The following is a 19,758-nucleotide window of genomic DNA, read 5'->3' on the forward strand; positions in this document are numbered from 1 at the left end:
CACTCTTAGAGCTCCTATCAGGTCCTTCCCTATCGATCACAACACTGTCTACGTGAATACATCATAATCAGCCCGATTATACCCACTGCAGGGCGAAGGCCTCTCCCATATTTCTTCACTTAACCCGGTGGAGAAATACAGGAGAAACGCGAATACAGCTAATTTGCAATTGTGCCGTTATCTGAAGATTTTCAGATTAAACTGCTGATAATGGACGGAGGATGCGCAACTGCAAGCTTTTAAGATGTGTTCAATAATGACTTGTGGCATTGTGGCAATTTTTATACACCTTTCTTCCATGAACAGCATCGACAGTAAATTCACGATCCAGAAGGCAGGCAAGACAAAAAGGTATGTGCTGACAGCTGCGGCCTATTAGGAATACGGATACAGCTTTACACATTACCCGCGCAAACCTACGTGTCTGTTCTCTTTATCATCGCGGCCGTGAATCACAAACCTCAGAAAATGGGGCTATCGAACGCCGCAGTCATTTTAATACAATTAAGCGCCTTAATTCACTTTTCACCAAGGACGCGCCGGAGAGAAATCGGACACGCCTTTGCAGTTAGAAACCTCTTAGTTCATCGTATAGCACCAGTAGTAGCACAACTTGCTAATATATCCAACCTCTGCATAGCTGCCACATGCAAATCTAAAAAGTGTGGACGAAAACTGTGCATTTTTCTAAAGCGAGAAGGCCACGGTCGCACGAACCCAACCCCTCAACCAGCAGAGCGCTACATTGAAGTCTCCGGTGGCGCTACCTAGTGCATGTAACATACACTGCGTCAGGGAAGGAGCCCCCGTGAGCCCACTACCCCATTCTAGCTCACTTTACCTTGGTGGCGACGGCTGGCTGCAGCTGCCTCGGCTATTGACAAGTGCACAATATAGTTGCTGCAACACCAGATATATAATGGCTTAAAGTACACAGCTTCTAATCAGCCTGAAAGCAGCAGGAGCTGGCCACAGGCTGTATACAGACCAAAGATCACACAGAAGCCAGGGGTGGGACCAGAGGTCATTTTAATGCCAACTCAAATAACCGTGACAATGAGTACAAGGCTACACTGCCACTACCTCTACTGAAAGTATCCCCAACCATCATACTCACCTCGAGGGACGCATCCACCCTGAAAACAATCGGTCTGCACATGACGGCCAGTTCCAAGCACCGGTATGGCCTACCTACATCTAGGTGCGATTTTACAGTAGTTCTATGAGGTACCATTAAACGAACGTTGGCAAGGTTACGCCTTGAGCAGCATGTTACATTTGTAATGCATATGAACTATTATAGGTACTGCAAGGAGCTTTTTCTATAAATGAACGGCTACAGAAGACACCGGCTTCCCCCAGAAAGAACAGCAGGTACCCACAACTGTTGCCCCCCACCACTCAGCCATCCCCAATCGCGCAGCTCTTACGGCACCTGTTTGCATCCTGCCATGTGTGGATCCAATCCTGAAATCCATCCAATCCTATGATCCAGATTCCACACACGAGTGTAAACAGGTCCTGAACCCCTGCGTGTGAGTCCTCCTCCTCGTCAGGAGTGAGACCTTCGGCAAGAAAACAGGACAGGACGGTTAGCAACACAAACGTGAAAGAGCAACCCCAAGCCAATAAAACGCTTAGCACAGTAATACATAATCAGGCACCTTCAGAAAAAAAAAAAAAAAAAAGCTACACGTCCATTGCTTCAGACATCTCCACGGAAGATGACACAGCTAGCATGCAAAAAGATGATTACACATTGTAGTTTCTACTTGGGGACAACCTTGTGATTTAAAGTTAGATGGTTACAAGGCTGCACAAACCTAATTAAAAAATGCAGCACATTAGTAAAAAACATGGCTGAAGGGGTTCAGGATGCGCAATTTCAACTAAGTCATTGAAATGCAACAACAGACTCTGCAGAGGGTGAAACAGAGTGACGCAATAGAGGTACTTGTCTCCAAACGAAAGAGCAGAGGCACTCATGCTAATCAGGCTTTCTAGATAGAAAATTCCCATTACACTCGAAATTCAACCAAGGCAGAGTCTATTGTGCTTTTCATCTATAAATCGAGGTGCTTTGCCGGGTTCTATGCCGTAAATGGGCCACCCCTCCCCAACGAAACAGCAGAGGAGATTGGAAGCAAACCTGCATCACTACATAAGCAAAGCAGAATGCAACTTGCACCCTTAGAAATAGCAGTAAGATATCTATCGTGTCCACTACAGCTTTATTCAAGAGAGCACAGCAGAGCTTGTTACAAACCCACACAAGGATGGTGAAAATGCGAGAAAACATATGCAAGGTTAGTGAAAACCACACCTAGAGAGTTTGTGTGCATATATATATATATAATGAATTTGCCCCTCTGCAAAAAAAGGAGTGAAACAAAAGCGGAAGAAGGGGAGGAGAGTATGCGACAGTGCCAACACTGTACCTCTGCAGCCCCTGACCCGGCAAAGCCCTGAGACAAGGCGCAAGCGAGACGGGCCTGTTGGCTGCGAGTGACAATGCGGGGGTTGAGGGAGAAGCCTACCCTGAGGCGAGGCTCCGAAATCCTGATGGCCAATTCCGCCTCCTGTGTGCAGGAAGCTGTGGTGACGCTGCTCCTTCCTACGCTAAGTGGCGTGTTCCTCTTTTTCTGTGAGCCACTTCTCTCTCCCAGCGCAGTGCTCTCCTCTTGCGCTCCCTGAATCGCTCCTCCCTGAATGCTCTGCCCTTCCTGCGCCGTGCCAAATCCTCGGGCAAGGCACTGCACCTCTCCATTCCTCCCGCTAAGCTCCTCCGATCCGAATGTGCATGTCCACAAACATATCCACTTTAGTGATCCTCAGCGGCGTGTGCCATCCTCCCGTTTTGAGGCATCTAGACAGACAAACAAATTAAGACAACAGATGGGCATCGCTGTCCACAAGATTCGGGCACAAAATAACACTTGTATAGAGATGTGTTCCACTGCAGCTCACTAAGCTAAGACATGATGCCACTGGGATTAATGCAAACACAGAAATATATGGCTGACAGTGCACAAAGTATTTGCATCTGGAGTGCACGCGCTACTCTAAGACACAAAAACATTGCGAGGCTACAACACAATCTGTACACCGCAATTTCTCGCACAATGATGGGCCAATATAAAATGACAATTGTGTGCAATGACAAAGTGCACCTACACACCAGCATAGCTGCATGATTAAGACACGATTCAACACAAATGCAGCCTTACAACAAAATCAACAGTACCATTGGTGTAGGGAAACCATAACATTATGCTTTAAATGAAGTATAAAAACGCTAGCATGACATATATTTGGATCTCATTTTTCTTCCTAAAGCTAATGAATAATGGTGCCTGCTCAAAAGACTAACATCGTTCACAGAATGCTTAATTGCTTCTCCGGTTCTAGAAAAAACAAACAGCTTTTCTGCCACTGCTCTATACAGACCATGATACCAGTGCACTTGACATGATACAATAGGAATGCAACAAAGAAAAAAAAATAATAAAAAAAAAATCTACAATGAACGTTCACCAAAATATAAGGGCCAAAGAGGTTGTTGCCTGTCAAGCGCATAGTGCCACCAAATATTCCTTGGCCCTCAAAAGTTCCCAGTTCAGTTGGAGTGAGAACAGGATCGTGACCGTGATGGTGTTCGTGAGCCAGATCGGCGGGCAGGCGAATATGTGGGAGAGCCACGGGAACGACGTGGAGAGTAGCTGCGGCTGCGACTCCGTGAGCGGCTGCTGTAGTCTTCACGTACTCTGATGTAAGACACCTCGCCCTGGAAAAAGGATTGAGCACTTGTAAAGGGCCGCAAAAGAATGCTTATGAACAGCAAGCCTCCGCCATGCTATGGACTTTTAGTCGAACCGTGTTGCAACAAAGTGAAATTGCGAGCGAAAATTCTTTGCACACAATACTCGTTTTAAATGTATGCACACAAACTTGCAGAAAGGTTTGCTAATAAATCCGAGCAAAGGACACTCTAAGGAAGACAATACGACAGTGTGAAAATTCGTTTAATGTTGGCAAATAAATGTGAACAAACAAATAGGGATGCTGAATTTATGCAGATTGAAACACACACACGCACATACACACACACACAAACCCAATCTTAGGTTAGTGGCACTCAATACTATCTTGAGGGCAAAATACTCAATGAAATAAAAACATTGCAGCACGACGTCAGGCCACAGCTACATTCCTAGATTGCCCTTCAATTTTTTGGCCATGCTGGTGGCTTCTATGCTGTTCCGAGCTCGCTCTTCGCAGCTTTCATCGCTACTTGAACCATCTGCAGGAGTTAGCTGATTAGCAACATTTTTTAACCCTTTCGCTGTAGGGCGTCTCCGGTCGGGAAGCACCCCCCAGTGTCTTGGTTTCAAGGAACGAGCATAGCGATTAAATTTTTATTATGATTGCTATACAAATAACATAGCCATCGGATATGCGCATTTCAGTGTTCAGCAGGATTGTTAATTAACACCATCATCAGACCGATTATAAATTACATAAATGAGGATAATATACGAAAAAGCTTCTCAATACTTCTTGAGAGTCAGATTCCGAGCTCGGCTCGTATTTATAATGAAAAGAGCCATCGCTCCAGTCCACAGTCAAAGGTCTCGCGCGGACAGCCATCCGAAAGTAACCGCCCGCTCTGAGGGCGCACATCCGGCAGCCCGCAGAATGGAGAGCAATGGCACGTTGTGAAATCAAGGTGACGGAGGGAGGTGGAAAGAGGCTAAAACAACCCCCTTTGCTGCTACTAGCCGCAAGCAAGGGCGTGGCAAGAGAGTGAAAGCAGCAATCGAGTCGTGTCGACCTATTGGAGAGGCAATGGCGAGAGCCCCTGAACATGACTCGCTGTAATAGACACGCCAACAGAATAAAAATAAAAACCAGCAAACCTGAGGCAGATGGCAGAACAATCTTTGAACCCGTAACCCCACGCACACACCGCAAAATTCGCACGCCGCATGATCACTTAGCGCGACAGAGCGACTGCGCCCCCGAGCAAAGAAGGTGGCTGGGGTGGGCGCTCCATACTCTTCAGTATACAGTAAAACCTCGTTAATTCGACCCTCGTTAATTCGGAAAATCGGATAATTCGGACAGCCCATCCGGTCCCGTCAACTGCATTTACTTTTCTATGGCGCAAAACTCTCGTTAATTGAGACAAATTTGGCCGCCCTTCGGTTAATTCGGACAGGCAGCGGAGCTTGAATGTATGTGTAAAAGGCGGCCATGAGGGCGGCTGACGATGATGATGATAGTGAATGAGGGATAAGCCTGGCCACTATAGCACGGGTGGCGCTGGTGTTCAACCGAAATGTAACAGCACCATACTCATTGCTATAAACATCAAATGGGAAAAGGCACGATGGGATACTTTTTTGTTTTCTGCTGCTGGCCGTACTTCGCCATTTTCCCTTTGTTTCCTTTGCGTGTGCATCGTAGAGCGCGCTTTGTCTCAGCTGTTGCGAGCGTCGTACGCAAGGTGTGCGTTTTTTTTTTTTTCGCGAGGTGTGTGCGTCAAGCTGGTGGTGCTGAAGTGTTCTCATTTTTTCCCGTGAAACAAGCCCGATAGCGCTGCGTTCTTAGGCCCCCGCGATGGCTACCGCGGCCCCAGCAAAGCGGGCGAAGTACTGCAAAGCGAAGGTCTTGGGAGAAAAAGTCGAGATATTGAAAACCGTAAAGGAAGGAATGCCTCGACAAGTCATCATGGCAAAGTTTAACGTGAAGAGGTCCACGCTGAGCTCATACATAAAAAATGAAGCTCAGATTTTCGAAGCCTACGACGGACAGAAGTTCAGCGACAAGCGAAAAAGACTCCGGACAGCAGCGCACCCAAAGCTAGAAGAGGCACTACTTCGGTGGATTTCTGACACGCGAAATGCACAGCTGCCCTTGAGTGGACCCCTCATCTGTGCACAAGCAGAAAGGTATGCACTAATGATGGACATTGAAGCCTTCAGTGCATCAGAAGGATGGTTTGACCGATTTAAGAAAAGGCATAATCTAGTCTTCCGTAGTGTCTGCGGCGAAAAAGGCACTGTGGATGAAAGCGTCGAGAACGATTGGAGGGCTCAGCTTCCGAGGCGCCTTGCTGCCTATGAGCCCTGCAATGTATTTAATGCAGACGAAACGGCACTTTTTTACAAGGCTCTGCCTGATAAGACAATCACTTTTAAAGGGGACCCGTGTGTCGGCGGCAAGCGGAGTAAGGACTGAGTGACAGTTTTGCTTGCTGCGAATATGACCGGCACGGAGCGGCTGCCACTGCTGGTTATTGGGAAATCTCAAAAGCCGCGGTGCTTCAAGAATACAAAGCAGCTGCCGGTAGAATACCGAGCGAACAAAAAGGCTTGGATGACGTCGGAGATATTTCAAGCATGGCTATGACAACTTGACCGCGGCTTTTCAGTCCAAAAACGCAAGGTGCTGCTTTTCGTTGACAACTGCAGTGCACACAGGAATATGTCCGGGCTCGAATACATTGAATTACTTTTCCTGCCACCCAACACCACTGCTTCCCTCCAACCGATGGATCAGGGAATTATTCAATACCTGAAGAGCCGGTACAGGAAGCAGGTGCTTCAACGTATGCTCTTATGCACGGAAGCTGGACGCAAGTATGACGTCACACTTCTAAGTGCACTACACATACTGGTGCATGTGTGGAGAGGCACACCACCTGCAGTGATCGCCAACTGCTTCCGACATAGTGGTTTCGGTGATAGCACCGACTCCATCGGTGTGGACGGCCTCAATGGCAATGAAGATGATGAAGACTATGAAAGCGTTCTGCCATCGAATGTTCGGCTGAGTGATTACGTCGCTATCGACAGTGACGTCGTTGCTGGCCACCTCACCGACAGTGAAAGCATCGCAGAAGCCTTAGGAAGCGAACAGCCCAGTTCCGAAGACGATGCATGCGATGAACTGCCGCATCACACTGTGACTGAGGCTGTTGACGCCCTGAGCGTTCTGGAGGACATTTGTGCAGGCTCTGCAGACAGCGTACGTGCGCTGCACCATTTGGCAGAGGTGCGTAAGATAGTAGTTGCGATGCAAGTTTCTCGCACAAAGCAGACATCTATAACAGATTTTTTCAGAAAATAAAGGTATGTTGGTGTGGGACAGTTTGTTGCATTTTTTTTTTGCCCCTCTCGATAATTCGACATTCGGTTAATTCGGACATTTTCTCTGGTCCCGCGAAATCCGAATTAACGGGGTTTTACTGTATATGCATCAACGCAACGCGGGGCGAAAATATGAACTTGTAGAAAGATATTACAGATGGCGCAGCCTGTCTAAGTGTGCCAGCTTGGCGCAAAGTTTTGAACGCACGATAGAGAATGTACCAGTACGTCGGTGACACTGTGGAGGGAAAGTGCGAAAACGTACAGCAAAAGGGTTAATCGGCCAGTTTTAGCATCCCATCCAAGTATCCACTTGTAGCAACAAAATCCTCAAATGTAACATTTGGGAACGACAGTTGACAAGGTTCTCTGTTTCTCACAGCACTTTTGATTGATGTCTTCAAGTTTTCTTACGTTCAAGATTATCGCCAATAGGCTAGATGCAACACCAAGCCCGTGGCAACGTCCTGTGCACGCTATAGACTGCCCTTAATATCTTGGGTTTTAGTCTAAAGCAAAACTGCTGTGCGTGCCGGAGCTACAGTCAGGGGTGGAAGCAGGCTTGAGCATTTTGGAGCAGCTCAGGGAGCAGTAATAATGCCGTTTTGGAGCATGTTTTTAGGATCAAACGCTTTTAATAATTGCAAATATCTCAGGACATACAAAAAATCCATTCTGATTCCCCCCCCCCCCCCCCCCCCCCCTTCTTTTTAAAATTCAATTTTTGGCTTGACTGTGCATGCATCTCTGACAAGGCAAGACAAACAACCAAAACATGTACAGATATTTAAAATATCACAGCTCACCTGACCAACAATGTGGAACAACATTAGCAAATGAAATTTTTTTTTTTCTAAGTTCCAGGTCCGAAAAACAAGTCTGATAAAAATCTTTTGACCACTTGATAGATTGAAACGTGGAGTTTACCAAAGTACCTCGATGCACTTAAGCACCACTAGTTTGGAATTCACATCAAAGAGCAGTACATTTATGCTGTCTTGTACACATCCTTTTCGTTCCTGTGCTTATGTCGGTAAATTCCTAAGCACTGGTCAGTGCTCCCTGCAAGGAGGATTGACCGCATTCATGGGTAGTCTTTTCTGCTCTTATGATTTCGTAAGCTTCAGCCAGTGGCTCCTCATTTTTTTTTTTTTTTGCTTTAGCGATGCTGAGGCTACCTTAAGTTCAACACATTAACAATATGCCCTGTATGGCTTTCCAACACTCTCGAGAAAATTTATAGTGATTTGCACCTTTGTGGCATCGCCCTGCAACACTTCAAGTGTGCTTTTGCTTCATGTAGGTTTGGCACATTTGTTCTTAATAAAGAGGCTCAATGGTGAATTATGAACTTGTTTTTACAGCAGAATCACTAGAAAAACTCTTAGTTCATTGCAGACAGAAAAGTTTCGTAGGTGCACTGAGTGGTAAAACTAAATTTGATGGCAAAACATTAAGGTTTGGAGCAGTTTTGGAGCAGGGGAAGCAGAATAGAGCAGCATTTCCGCCCCTGTACAGTGTATGTGGGTCAACAAAAGTTCACACGAAAGCGTGGCATTGTGAGGCGGTGGTTTGATCACGAGCCGCTCATGTGCCCGTAAGCTGTTGATGCGAATTTGTTGCTTCCCCTGTATGGCGTCGTATGTGGCGATTAGGTGATTCAAACACACTTCTGCTGTGTGATTAAAAACATGGAAATATTAGGCCTCTGGAAGTTTTTTCCCAGGCTCCTTTATGCATTTTGATACCCAAAAACGGAATACTGCTTCTTTATACAGATGATCAAGCATTAAATTTTGAATTATTTATTTCATTATACCCATGGAACTCCCAGAGAAATAAATGGAACTATCTTCAGCTCTTGCTTCATATCTGCTATATTTGTGTGATAGAAAGATTCAACTGTACTGCAGTTCCCATGACATTGGTGCAATTTCATGTAGTAAACATTGACACCCAGAGCCTAAGCCAGGGAATACATCAAAATGCAATGTCCTCTGCTTGGTGCCATAAACAATTTAATGACCCTGCCTCAAGTTATTCACCCAAACCCCAATTGCTTTTGTTTACACAGCATCATGCTGTCCAATACCATCAACCAATAATGTAGCCCTATAGACTGTACCCTCCTAGAGGCATAACAATCCTACCTTCACATGGATCTGGATAATACAACCTCAAACTTGTTAAAACCTCGCATGACTTCCAATTTTCCTCCAAGGATCAGTGTCCTGTGCGAGTGAAAACCGCTGCTTAAAGCAGACAAACCAGGTTCCATCCCGAACTGAACCAAGAAACTGTCGGCAAGCAGCATTCGAAGCAGACGCAACCATCTGTGGGAACGGAGCGGGGCAGATGGCATAAAGTACGCGCGTCTGCTAGGAGGCAATAACCATTGAGACGGTGGAAACAGACGAAAACTAGACACTGTCTTCGCGGTTACGGGGACCACGCGTTCACGGCAACTCACGGGGCCCGCGGCCTTGAAGATAGGTGGGCACAATGCACCTCGAGGCAAGGAGGACGTTATGGGCAACAACGCCTGGGCCTGTGTAGTGCGGCTGCCACGGGGATAGACAAAGGGACTCGAGCTTTAGAGCTGGTGCGGAAAAGACTGAAGAGGTTGCCCTCCTGGGCAGATATATCGCGACCTGTGCTTCGGATCGTCGAGTCGCACCTTCGACTATGCTTCGGAGGCCCCAGCGACAACTTCGAGCGACAATTTCATCAGCACCGTTAAGACAAGTACCAACTGGAACACTCATTCTATTTTCACTGATTAGTTACTACTAAGAACTCTAAATTAGAATTGTTTCTCATTTGCTAAAGCCCACCTGCATGTGGAATTACTGCGCATGTGCATGATTATTGTTACCTTGTAACGCCTTTACTTTTGACTGTTTTTTGTTTTTATTGGAGTAAATGTTGGTTATTGGGATGTACACCTCTCTGGGTTTCTCGACTCTCGTTCCAGATTAGGAAGTGACGACAATCAGTGAAAAAGTCCTAGTGCGGGCGCGATAGTAACGGCAGCAATGGTAGCTCTCGTGGTCGACATTTCAGTAGTATATTTAGTGTTATTCACTCATGTAATGAACCCCCAATAGTTCTCATGTTGACATTTCAGTACTACCGAGTACTATTTGCTCGCTAATGACCATAATGACCCCCCCCCCCCCCCCTCCCATTTTGGTCGAGATTTATTTCCTTTTCCAATTTCGACAGTGGGTCCTTCAGTTTTGCACCCTTGATGTCCACAGTAACCTGCCAAGATGCTGCGCGCCAGTAACATCTCCCGGGTTTATCTTCTGACGAGTTCTCAAACAGAGGCAACGCTCTTCAAGGCATTTTGTCGTAAAGAGAGGCAATGAAACTGCAACTCATTTCTACCGAGCTTCAGAAAAGATTGCTTCTGGCATTTTGGATGAAAGGATTTTCGATTCCTGTAAGAACCATACCAATGAGACTCCACTGTGTTCAGCGAAATAAGATACTTACTTGCATAATAAACCCACGCAGTGATCACGAGGCCAGCTTTTAGCAAGGTTAGCTGCTATCTCATGTTCCAATAAGTTTGTGGCAGCGGACAGTGGGCGCCCACCCCAATTGCAAGCTGAAGCAAGCCACTGCAGACACCGGTAAAAAGGTGCCAGCACGGTTTGGCATTTAAAGATTATCAATCTAGACTGGCACTAGGTGGAAATCCCCTCGCATTTCACAATGGTATCTCAATAACAGAAATTTTGTAGGGCCATGAAAAATACTTACATCCAAAATGAACAAAATCCTCACGCAGCATAAGAAATACATTCATGCAGATCTGTTTGTAGGCCAATACTTCTTCACCGCCGTGCACCACTCCTTACTGCTCGTTTAGCACACTGTGCAACGTGAGGTTGCGACGCATGAGCGACGTGTCAATGCTCACTGCTGCATGTACTATCGGGGACATAAGTGCCCAGGACGCGGCTTCGCCGGCCGGAGCGCGAAAAACTGCATCGTTGCGCCAGCTAGTGGCAGTTCACCTGGTTCGAGATCAAGGAGGAACGCATGAGTGCCCTAGCTAGCACGTAAGCATGTACTGACGGTGCCTTCACGTGAGTTGCTCTTCACCAAGGAGGCTGCCGCCAGATGCCGCAATATGGGCATCGCTGTGTTCATGTGCTACACGTGCTGCTGGCCAGAATGACAAGACACTTGTCATGTCGTTCGTCAAAAGAACGCAATAATTTCTTGAACAAACCTGCATTGAATGACTTGCTGTTTTTATTCTTATTGTTTCTAACGGCGGCTCTCTTCGCAGACAACCGAAAATTGGTTTTGTGGAATGGGAAAGTGGTACACGCCCCCTTTGAAACCCTTATCGGTATTTGATAGCGCATGATTTAAACCCACGAAATGTGCCGGTCAAGAGACATTGGTAGCGAAAGCTTTTGCAAGACAGTCACTGCGTCTCAGAGATGGCCCCTCCTATTCCAATTGAAGAGAGGAAATTAATTGTGCACTACTTTGTTGAAGGTGTGCCTCAAAGAGAGATCGCTCGGCTCACTGGCCATTCGAAGTGGGCAGTGACTCGTATTATAAAGGCGTTCCGTGATGAGCAGGGGCGACTTACCGACGCTCCCCGTTCTGGACGGCCAAGGGCAACTGACGACGAGACAGATCTCATAGTAGGTGCCGCAGTCGCCGATCCATTTATGAGCGCCAAAAGCATCAAGAAGACCATCAAAAGGAGACTGCATGAGTGCGGGCTAAAAAATCATGTCGCTGTCCAGAAGCCCGTTCTCAGGGAAGCACAGCGACAGGCAAGGCTTCACTTCGCGCGTACACATGAGCAGTGGAGTTCTGCCGACTGGTCCGAGGTCATCTTCACCGATGAGTCTACCTTTTCGACAAGGTGGGACCAAAAGCAGCGCGTTTGGCGCCCCACGAATTGCAGGTATGATTTACAGTCCTTTGCATTACTGTCAAATAGAACGGAAAAAGCTTGTGGAGCTTTCTCAGTTCCTTTAGTTTTTGTGAAGCTTTATTCTATTCATTCCCTACAGAAACTCGCTTTAAATTCATTCGTACGCAAAATTGGCACCGTACCTGTTACTGCATAACTATGCTGCTCTATAAGCACAAAAAGACGAACAATCATATTTACGCCTTCAGATTAATGAAAATATTAGCTATTATAACCCCCCAAAAGAAAAACTCGAACTTTGCCCAGTTTTCCCACTCTCGTCTTTCAAATAGGGGGTTACGCGCAAAAATACATGGGCAAAAGAAGTAACTCCTTTGAGGCGCACTAACCCACTTTTTGCAGGATGAATGTCTACCAACTAGTAAAGATTACTGCTCTCATTTCACCGTTTTCTTCTTCTCCTTCTTGCAGGTACTTGCCAGAGTACACTCAAAGTGTCCTCTCCAGTGGGCGCTGTGCTGTTGCTGTTTGGGGAGCCATAAGCAAGGAAGGAGTGGGGCCACTTGTAAGAATAAGTAGTCACTTCGACGTGGACGCCTACTGCGAGATCATAAAAACCACACTTGTGCCGTATGTTCTTGACGGTCCGTTTCCGGATGGGTGCTACCTGCTGCAGCAAGATCGCAGCCCATTGCACACTGCCCGAAAAGTGAGCGCAACGCTTGAAAGTCACAGCATACCCGTGCTGGAGTGGCCACCCAATGGCGCCGACATGAACCCAATTGAAAACGTTTGGGGCATCCTCAAAAGGAACTTGCTGTCAAAAAACCTCGGTGGCGCCACAGCAGACGGATTGTGGAATGCAATACAGCACGAGTGGGAAACGCTGCGTGAGCATGCCGAATGCATAATCCGCCTTTACGAGTCAATGCCTCGCAGACTGCAACAAGTCATTGCTGTGGAGGGAAAATTTTCCAGGTATTAAACCAAAGCCACGGTACTTTCTATAGCTATGCTGAGCATGCCAAGACGTTTTTGTTATTAGGCGAATAAAAAGTTTTATTGTCCCTGACTGAATTTCTTCCTCATATCTAAGGCATGAATTGATATGTTTTTCTCAGTTGCAAGTAAACGTGATGGTAACATAGTTACCAAGGAACACATAGAATTTTCAAGACATTGGCTTCCAAACTCGCTGCTTTTTAAAATTGAAAACAAAGCATCAGACAAAAAATCACCTAATTGAAGCTCAGTAATTTCTACACAACGTTGCGCCCAGTTAACGACAATCATTGAGAATCTGCGTGTGTTTTTTACTCATGTAATACAGAGACGACGTTCGCATGAAGCTTTCACTTCCCAGAACCGGGAAGAAAACCACTGTTGCAAACAATAAGAATAAAAACAGCCTGCCTATCAATGCACGTTTCTTCAAGAGCATGCGTCCAAATGGCAAAAGACATGACTAGTGCATTGTCATTCTAGCACATTAGAACGTGTAGCACACGATCACAGCGATGCACATATTGCGGCATCTGGCGGAAGGCTCCTGGCTGAAGAGCAACTTGCGTGAAGGCATCATCAGTACATGCTTACGTGCTAGCTAGGGCGCGCATGCGCTCCTCCTTGATTTCGAACCAAGTGAACTGCCACTAGATGGCGCAACGATGCAGTTTTTCGCTCTCCGGCCGGTGGAGCCGTGTCCTGGGCACTTCTGTCCCCGATAGTACACACCGTGACTGATGACCACAACGTTGAAAATTTCAGCGAGCATTTAGTACTCAAGAGTGTGGCCGCAGCTCATATACTTATCAACCGTAGTGGCTTAGGAAGAAGAGTGCACTACAGCCAGAAATTTTGAGAGTCAGACCACTCCAAAACTTTTAGCTATCATAATGCTATAACCAGGGTTTTCCCCACGGTGGGCGGGCAACCTCTCAGGCTACCTTTCCAACAACCTGACCATCACCATCAACCTCTCTTCTTTGACTGTGATGACGTCAAATTGTTTCAGATTTTGCAGTGTGCATCACTGTTTTTAGTGCGTAGCACTACTAGCCGCAATCATAGATTTCGCCGATGCCTGTCCGAAGCCACTCACTCTCTTCGTGAAGTTGAAGTGGAAAAAGAGAAGGCGACGACGCGTGCATCGCGTGGTTCAGCACTGAGGAGGCGGAGTGGCCGCATAGCTGCAGCAGAAGTCACTCTTGCTCTCTCTGTCCATCCGTCTCTCCGCGAACTTGAAGAGGAGGAAGGGAAAGTGGAGACGCCCGCATCCCGCGACTTAACACTGAGGGGGCGGAGCGGCTGCATAGATGCACCCAGTAAGAGGAGCGTGTCATTTACAGACGTGGCGGCCGTCACTGCAGTGTTTCACAAGCGTGTTACTCCGGAGTGAGCAGTGAGGCGAAGTGAGTGTGTCGCTTGCACGTCCTCAAATTCGACATCTCTCCCCTCGCATCAGTCACTCCTTAGCCTTCACGGAACCTGCTCACACAGTACTCCCTAGACCTCGGCTCTGAGCCGCTTGCTACGGCGTGAAGCTGCTAGTGCTTACCTCCGCGTTTCCCTCTCTCCTCTCTTTCTCTCCCCCTATGATCCCACCCCCGACCTTTCAGCTGCAGAGCAGTGCATTGGGAAGAGGTAAATTGTGCCTGTTTTCGTTCATTTCTGAGGATGGTGTAAGGAAAGCTGCCGTGTTTACTTTGCGCCGCAATGGATGAAGTCTGGCCGTCAGACACTGCGGCGCAGGTTTGTCGTGCTTGACATGAAGTACAATGGCTAAGCAGTGCTATGCACCTACTTCGTGTTTGATTAACTATGCAAATCGGCCGGAAATTTCTTTTCAAATCCACAAAAAACTGTTGGCATCCGACATCTTTCACCTCAAATGTACACACAGTCATACTACAGAAGCTCATTAAATAACACTGCTGTGATGCAAACGATTTTCGCCGCTTTTGTAGGGCTATTTGATAATTCAAAACTAATTTTCCAATGGTGGAATTGGCAAGGTTTTACTGTATTAGAAAAGCACTGCGCGGCTGTCTGTGCTGTTGTATTTTCCTCAGAGTTAAGACATCTGGTGTGTTATTTGGTTTATAGCACCGCTCCCGCTCCCCCAGTCTTCAAATGTCCATCTCTAAAGTTTTTTGCCAAGAACGCCACTTATAACAGAGATCCTACAGCATGCATAGACGTACTGAAGTATAAGGAGCAAAGGTTCCACTTGCCTCGTGGGAGCGAAACCGAGAGTCATCCAGCTTCTTCACAGCATACTTCATGTCCTCATATCGCAGGAATTCCACAACTCCAGTGCCATCTTTGAACACATCAGCATAGCACACATCCCCGGCTTCCCTCATGTGATCCTTCAGGTCCTGCCAACTGCCACTGGGTGGCAAACCTGCAAAAGGGCAACAAAAGCTCAACATGGCTGTCACACCCAGTTACGCTAGGCACCACAGACTTTTGGCACTGCTTTCGCACGACAACCACAAGAGCACACACAAATAAAGTTCGAAACATGAAATGTCAGGAAGATCACTTTCCCCTTCCTGTGCCTGTATCACACCCCTGCCATTACTTGCACTTTCTTCTACACGGGCAAGTTTTGTTCCTCGCATGCCACAGCCCGACGCTGGTCAGAGGCCAGCCTCCACAAGCCTCTGAAATTGCTGAAGCCAAGGGGCACAAATGCCAAATTGTGTGTAACTTATATGTACCAGGCCCACAGGACATCAACCTCAACATGCATCAATGGGTGGTGTGTTGCAAACATCTTGCAGTGCCACAAAAAAGCATGTAGCTTCCAGCTTTGTTGGTGGCAACAATAGATGTGGTTTACATCTCCAATCTGCATGTGGCCTATGAGGTATGCTAACCGAAGAGAGAAGTGATGAGGATAAAGAACGGCAATCCAAGCACAAGCTTTGCCAATACAAGCTGCTAGGAAAGATGCTTAGAGTTAATTCTGCTTTATAATAACGGCTCCTAGCATAGTCAAGCCAAATCAGCAGCAACCATAGAAAATGAGGCAATTGTGATGCAGTGAATGCAGAGCAGCAGTGGCTATGTATTTCACTTTCACACTGACTGCCTTCCTTTCATCTTCGAGGCTCGATTTCTCCACGTGCTTCAGGAGGGCAAAGGGTTGCTCATACTGCCTGGAAGGTGAGCTAATATGCTAGCAGGGAATGGACGTTTCGGACGCACACAGAACATGGCTCTTCCCTCGAAAGAGGACTACACTGGCAATGCTATGAAAGGATCTCCCAAAACATCGCCCAGAAAGAAAACTTTTAGAATGAACTGCCGATGATGCCCTGCCCTTCTACAGCATGAACATAAATCTTATGCTTTTGTGAAGTGACGTGTATCTTGACGTTGCCGCCATGCAAGACTCTTGCATCACTGGGGCACATGGTACAGAATCCATACTTGTCACCTTTTCGTGAACTGTCAAAGCACGGAAACTCAGCCGTGTACGATTTCTAAAATACTTGCAAGTACTCCTTGGCTTTCAAAAGCGCCATCGATTGTTCCAACTCGGGGAAACACAAGGAGTAGTGCGGCGACGACCTGAGAAAGCCAATGAAAGCCTAGCACGGCTAGCGCACCCACGAACATGCAACAACTGGAGTGCTAAATGCGCGAGTCGGCCTGAGCCGAGCTAATTCGGAAACTCCAATATGGCAGCGCCCATCGGTAGCTCGCATTTGTGGTGGTGCCGGGAATTACAGCTATAGCACGGAAAAAACCGCTGGGCTGTAGCAGCCACTTTTTCCGGAGGTTTGAGGTCGCGTCCGTACAATCGGGAGATGTAATCAAAATTCTGCAGAGTTGGAGGTATGGTTCTGGTTTGAACTAACAAAAAAAACCACACTAGGCTTTCTTTTCTACTGTAGATTAGAAATAATGGTTACAACCCTAAACAAGATGCTAGAAGGAGTGTCCGGCATGACAGCAGACAGTAGAGATGCACCTATTTGAGCAATGACTATGAACACACCTGAAACGAGAACCCTGTATTGAGACCTGCGGGCAGGAGGTCCTCGGCCGCGGCCAGGGCCCATGCTGCCTCGCCCAGGAGCTGAGCCTCGGGGGAACTCCACACGCAAGCGGTAGCCATCGTAGTCATAGCCATCTCGGGCATGCACCGCATCCTCTGCATCCCTGCAGGGTATAGTACTACAGTGAGTGCACAGACCAGACTACAAAGAAACCGTTAAAGTTGCAGATGAGTGAATGTACCAGCATATTTTTTGCAGACGCTTCCTTGTGATGGCAACAGGGTAGTGATTACTCATTGGCATGCACCTAAGCACACCTAAATGGCTACGAAAGAAAGCACATAGCTTTCTTATGAGCAAGTGCATAAATTTCCTTTGTAGCCGTATGGCTGCGCTTATATGGATGCCAATGAGTAATCACTCCCTTACCTACAAATTCTAATCAACCTTGGGGGATTCCCAAATACCTTGGACTAACACAGCTTCCCTCTTCCAAGTTATATCAATTCACTTTCATTGCAGCATCTGCTAGCCTTCCTGGTTAAATTCAGTTGGTAGATTGAGTGCCCTGGAAAGGGAAAGGCGGTGGTTCCAAATTTCTATCCTGGACTAGGAACAATTTTCCTTGAACTATAAAGTTTTGGAGAAAGCTGTAAGCTTTGCTTAGTAGCTGCGATTAGGTTGATGCCAATGAGTAATCACTCCCTTATTAAAAATTCTACTCTATATACGGGCAGAACTACTGGGTTCAGCTGGTATTTTTTAATTTGAATCCCATTGCGTACAACTTCGTAGCTCTCATGGCAATCAGATTATGTCACCCCACTGAACACGCTATGAATAAGGGCTGAACATAAATTAGATGGTTTTTCAGTTAAATAAATTTCAGACATCTAAATGTTTCCACCCTTCAGTCAGTTTATTGCATGTCCTTGTAATGATTCATTGAAACATAGGAGACATCGTTAGTGCTTCAAAACCGCATAAAATTTTAAAGCCAAACCACCTAGTAGTTATAGTCATGATTTTCACTGCTTCCCAGTTAGAAGGCACAGTAGCAGTGTCAATGATTTGGGTTTTGCACACTGCAACTACCAAATGAAACAATCCACAGAAAAATTTTACACTGCTATTTTTTGCAGCTCCACATCTAACCATGTGTATTTAATTAACTATTTGAGCACGGCACTTATGACTGCTGCATAACAAAATATAGTTGATAAAAAAAGTCTCTTTAGAGAGGAAATGAGACACTGATTACAGGAACACACCACAGAAATGGATCAATGAGGTATACACAAAATGTCTAAACAAGCTGAAAACGCAGCAAGCAATGTAGTCCCGAGTTAGCCATCGGAATGAAGCTCATACCTTAACTGCGCTACTTGGTGCTGCGCGAACAATGCACAGCTGTAGCCAACTAAGCAAACCGGACGCCGTATTGAAGTATGCAATCCTCCTGCCACGTGTGCCCCGAGCACCGTATCCCGGAGTGAAATATGAGTAAATGGCAGCTGCAAGGCGCGACAGCATGACGGCAACGATAGCGTTCCTTTTTCGTTCAACAGCTGCGCAGTGACGCCAGGTAAAGCGATGGCTCAGACGCAAATCTAGCCATTTCGTTGCCCTATACATCACCCTAATCACACGGTCTTCACAGTATTACTGAGTGCTCTGTTACTTAGATTCACACGACAATTCTTATATCGGTTAGCGAGACCATGGCAAAATCGAAGGAACCGAAACTAGAAATTATGAGACGCCTTAAATATCATTTAATTAGTTATAAACGCTAATAAGACTTCCACAAATCTGAACACGCTTTACTGGTGATAAGCATCTGTAGCGTCCACACTTTGGCAAACAAGCCTTACGAGGGCATATGCATTGAACAAAACAGCCAACGAAATAGCTAGACGAGGGTGCTGGCTACAATGCCCAACATTTTAAAACAAAATGTCCGATGAAAGCCGCAACGCTCAAGGCTGCACAAAGCGGAAGCAAAGCAGCTCAATTCATGCAGCACAACAAACAAAAATCTAGGCCAGCACGCCTCGCCCAGAAACGCCAAAACAAACGGGGAAGGGTGGTGCCTGGTCACGCTCAACCTTGAAACAAACATTACGCGTAATGGCGCTGAAGTGCGTAATGCACAAAGGAACGTCTTCCGACATAAATACTCCAACAGTAAACGTACGCTCTCGCTTCACGGTAACGCAGACACTTGCCTGGGGTCGTCGAATTCAACAAAAGCGAATGGCGGACCCCTGCGATTCTTCAAGTCGATGAACGTAATTTTGCCAAACTTGTAGAACAAATCCTCAATATCTTTGCTCCTTATGTCCGGCGGCAAATTTCCAACGTAGATCCTGCATTCGTTCCCTCGGAAAGACATGATGATGGCGGATTAACGCCGATTGCAAAGAAAGAGCACCAAGTGGCGACGACCAAACCAAGCGATCGAAGAAAATCTCTCGCCTCGAGCCGCAGTCTCGCTTTCTCTCGCGATACACGAGAACGCGCGAATGCGAAGTCTGCACCTACAAAAAGTAAAAAACAAACACGGTACCGGCCGTGCCAGAAGAAAGGAAGTGGGAGACACACCGATAACCTCAACAGCAGTTTCCCCGACACTTGCGATGAACACTGGTATTAAAACTGGGTACTGTTAAACAAAAATACTACA

The 19,758-nt window shown here is 46.7% G+C and overlaps 1 protein-coding gene across 3 annotated transcripts; it reads right to left on the reverse strand.

Moving 5' to 3' along the window:
* Positions 1-1,005: 1,005 nt before the first annotated feature.
* On the reverse strand, positions 1,006-19,608 carry SF2 (splicing factor 2). Of its 3 annotated transcripts, none has more exons than XR_014706161.1 (5): positions 19,301-19,608; positions 17,072-17,235; positions 15,294-15,466; positions 3,564-3,784; positions 1,006-2,866 (listed from the first exon to the last, which is right to left on the reverse strand). XR_014706161.1 is itself a non-coding variant. In XM_084598727.1 (4 exons), the coding sequence occupies exons 1-4, from the start codon at positions 19,465-19,467 to the stop codon at positions 3,617-3,619; spliced, it is 672 nt and encodes a 223-aa protein (XP_084454853.1). In that variant the 5' UTR covers positions 19,468-19,607; the 3' UTR covers positions 1,006-3,616. The 3 variants fall into 3 exon arrangements, 1 of the variants encoding a protein (XP_084454853.1); XR_014706160.1 differs by having other exon boundaries at positions 1,006-1,565; positions 2,538-3,784; positions 19,301-19,607; XM_084598727.1 differs by having other exon boundaries at positions 1,006-3,784; positions 19,301-19,607.
* Between the last annotated feature and the right edge of the window lie 150 nt (positions 19,609-19,758).

Source organism: Amblyomma maculatum, chromosome 3 (assembly GCF_055883805.1).
Source record: "Amblyomma maculatum isolate TAMU_Amacu chromosome 3, ASM5588380v1, whole genome shotgun sequence".
Taxonomy (NCBI): Eukaryota; Metazoa; Arthropoda; class Arachnida; order Ixodida; family Ixodidae; genus Amblyomma; species Amblyomma maculatum.

Bases quoted from the DNA above. Each gene is read 5' to 3' on its own strand.
- SF2 (XM_084598727.1), bottom strand. From the start codon at position 19,467: ATGTCTTTCCGAGGGAACGAATGCAGGATCTACGTTGGAAATTTGCCG. The intron at 17,236-19,300 runs GCAAGTGTCTGC...TATACCCTGCAG, and splicing joins GTTGAATTCGACGACCCCAG to GGATGCAGAGGATGCGGTGC. The intron at 3,785-15,293 runs GCAAGTGGAACC...TCCTTTTTCCAG, and splicing joins CTCGGTTTCGCTCCCACGAG to GGCGAGGTGTCTTACATCAG.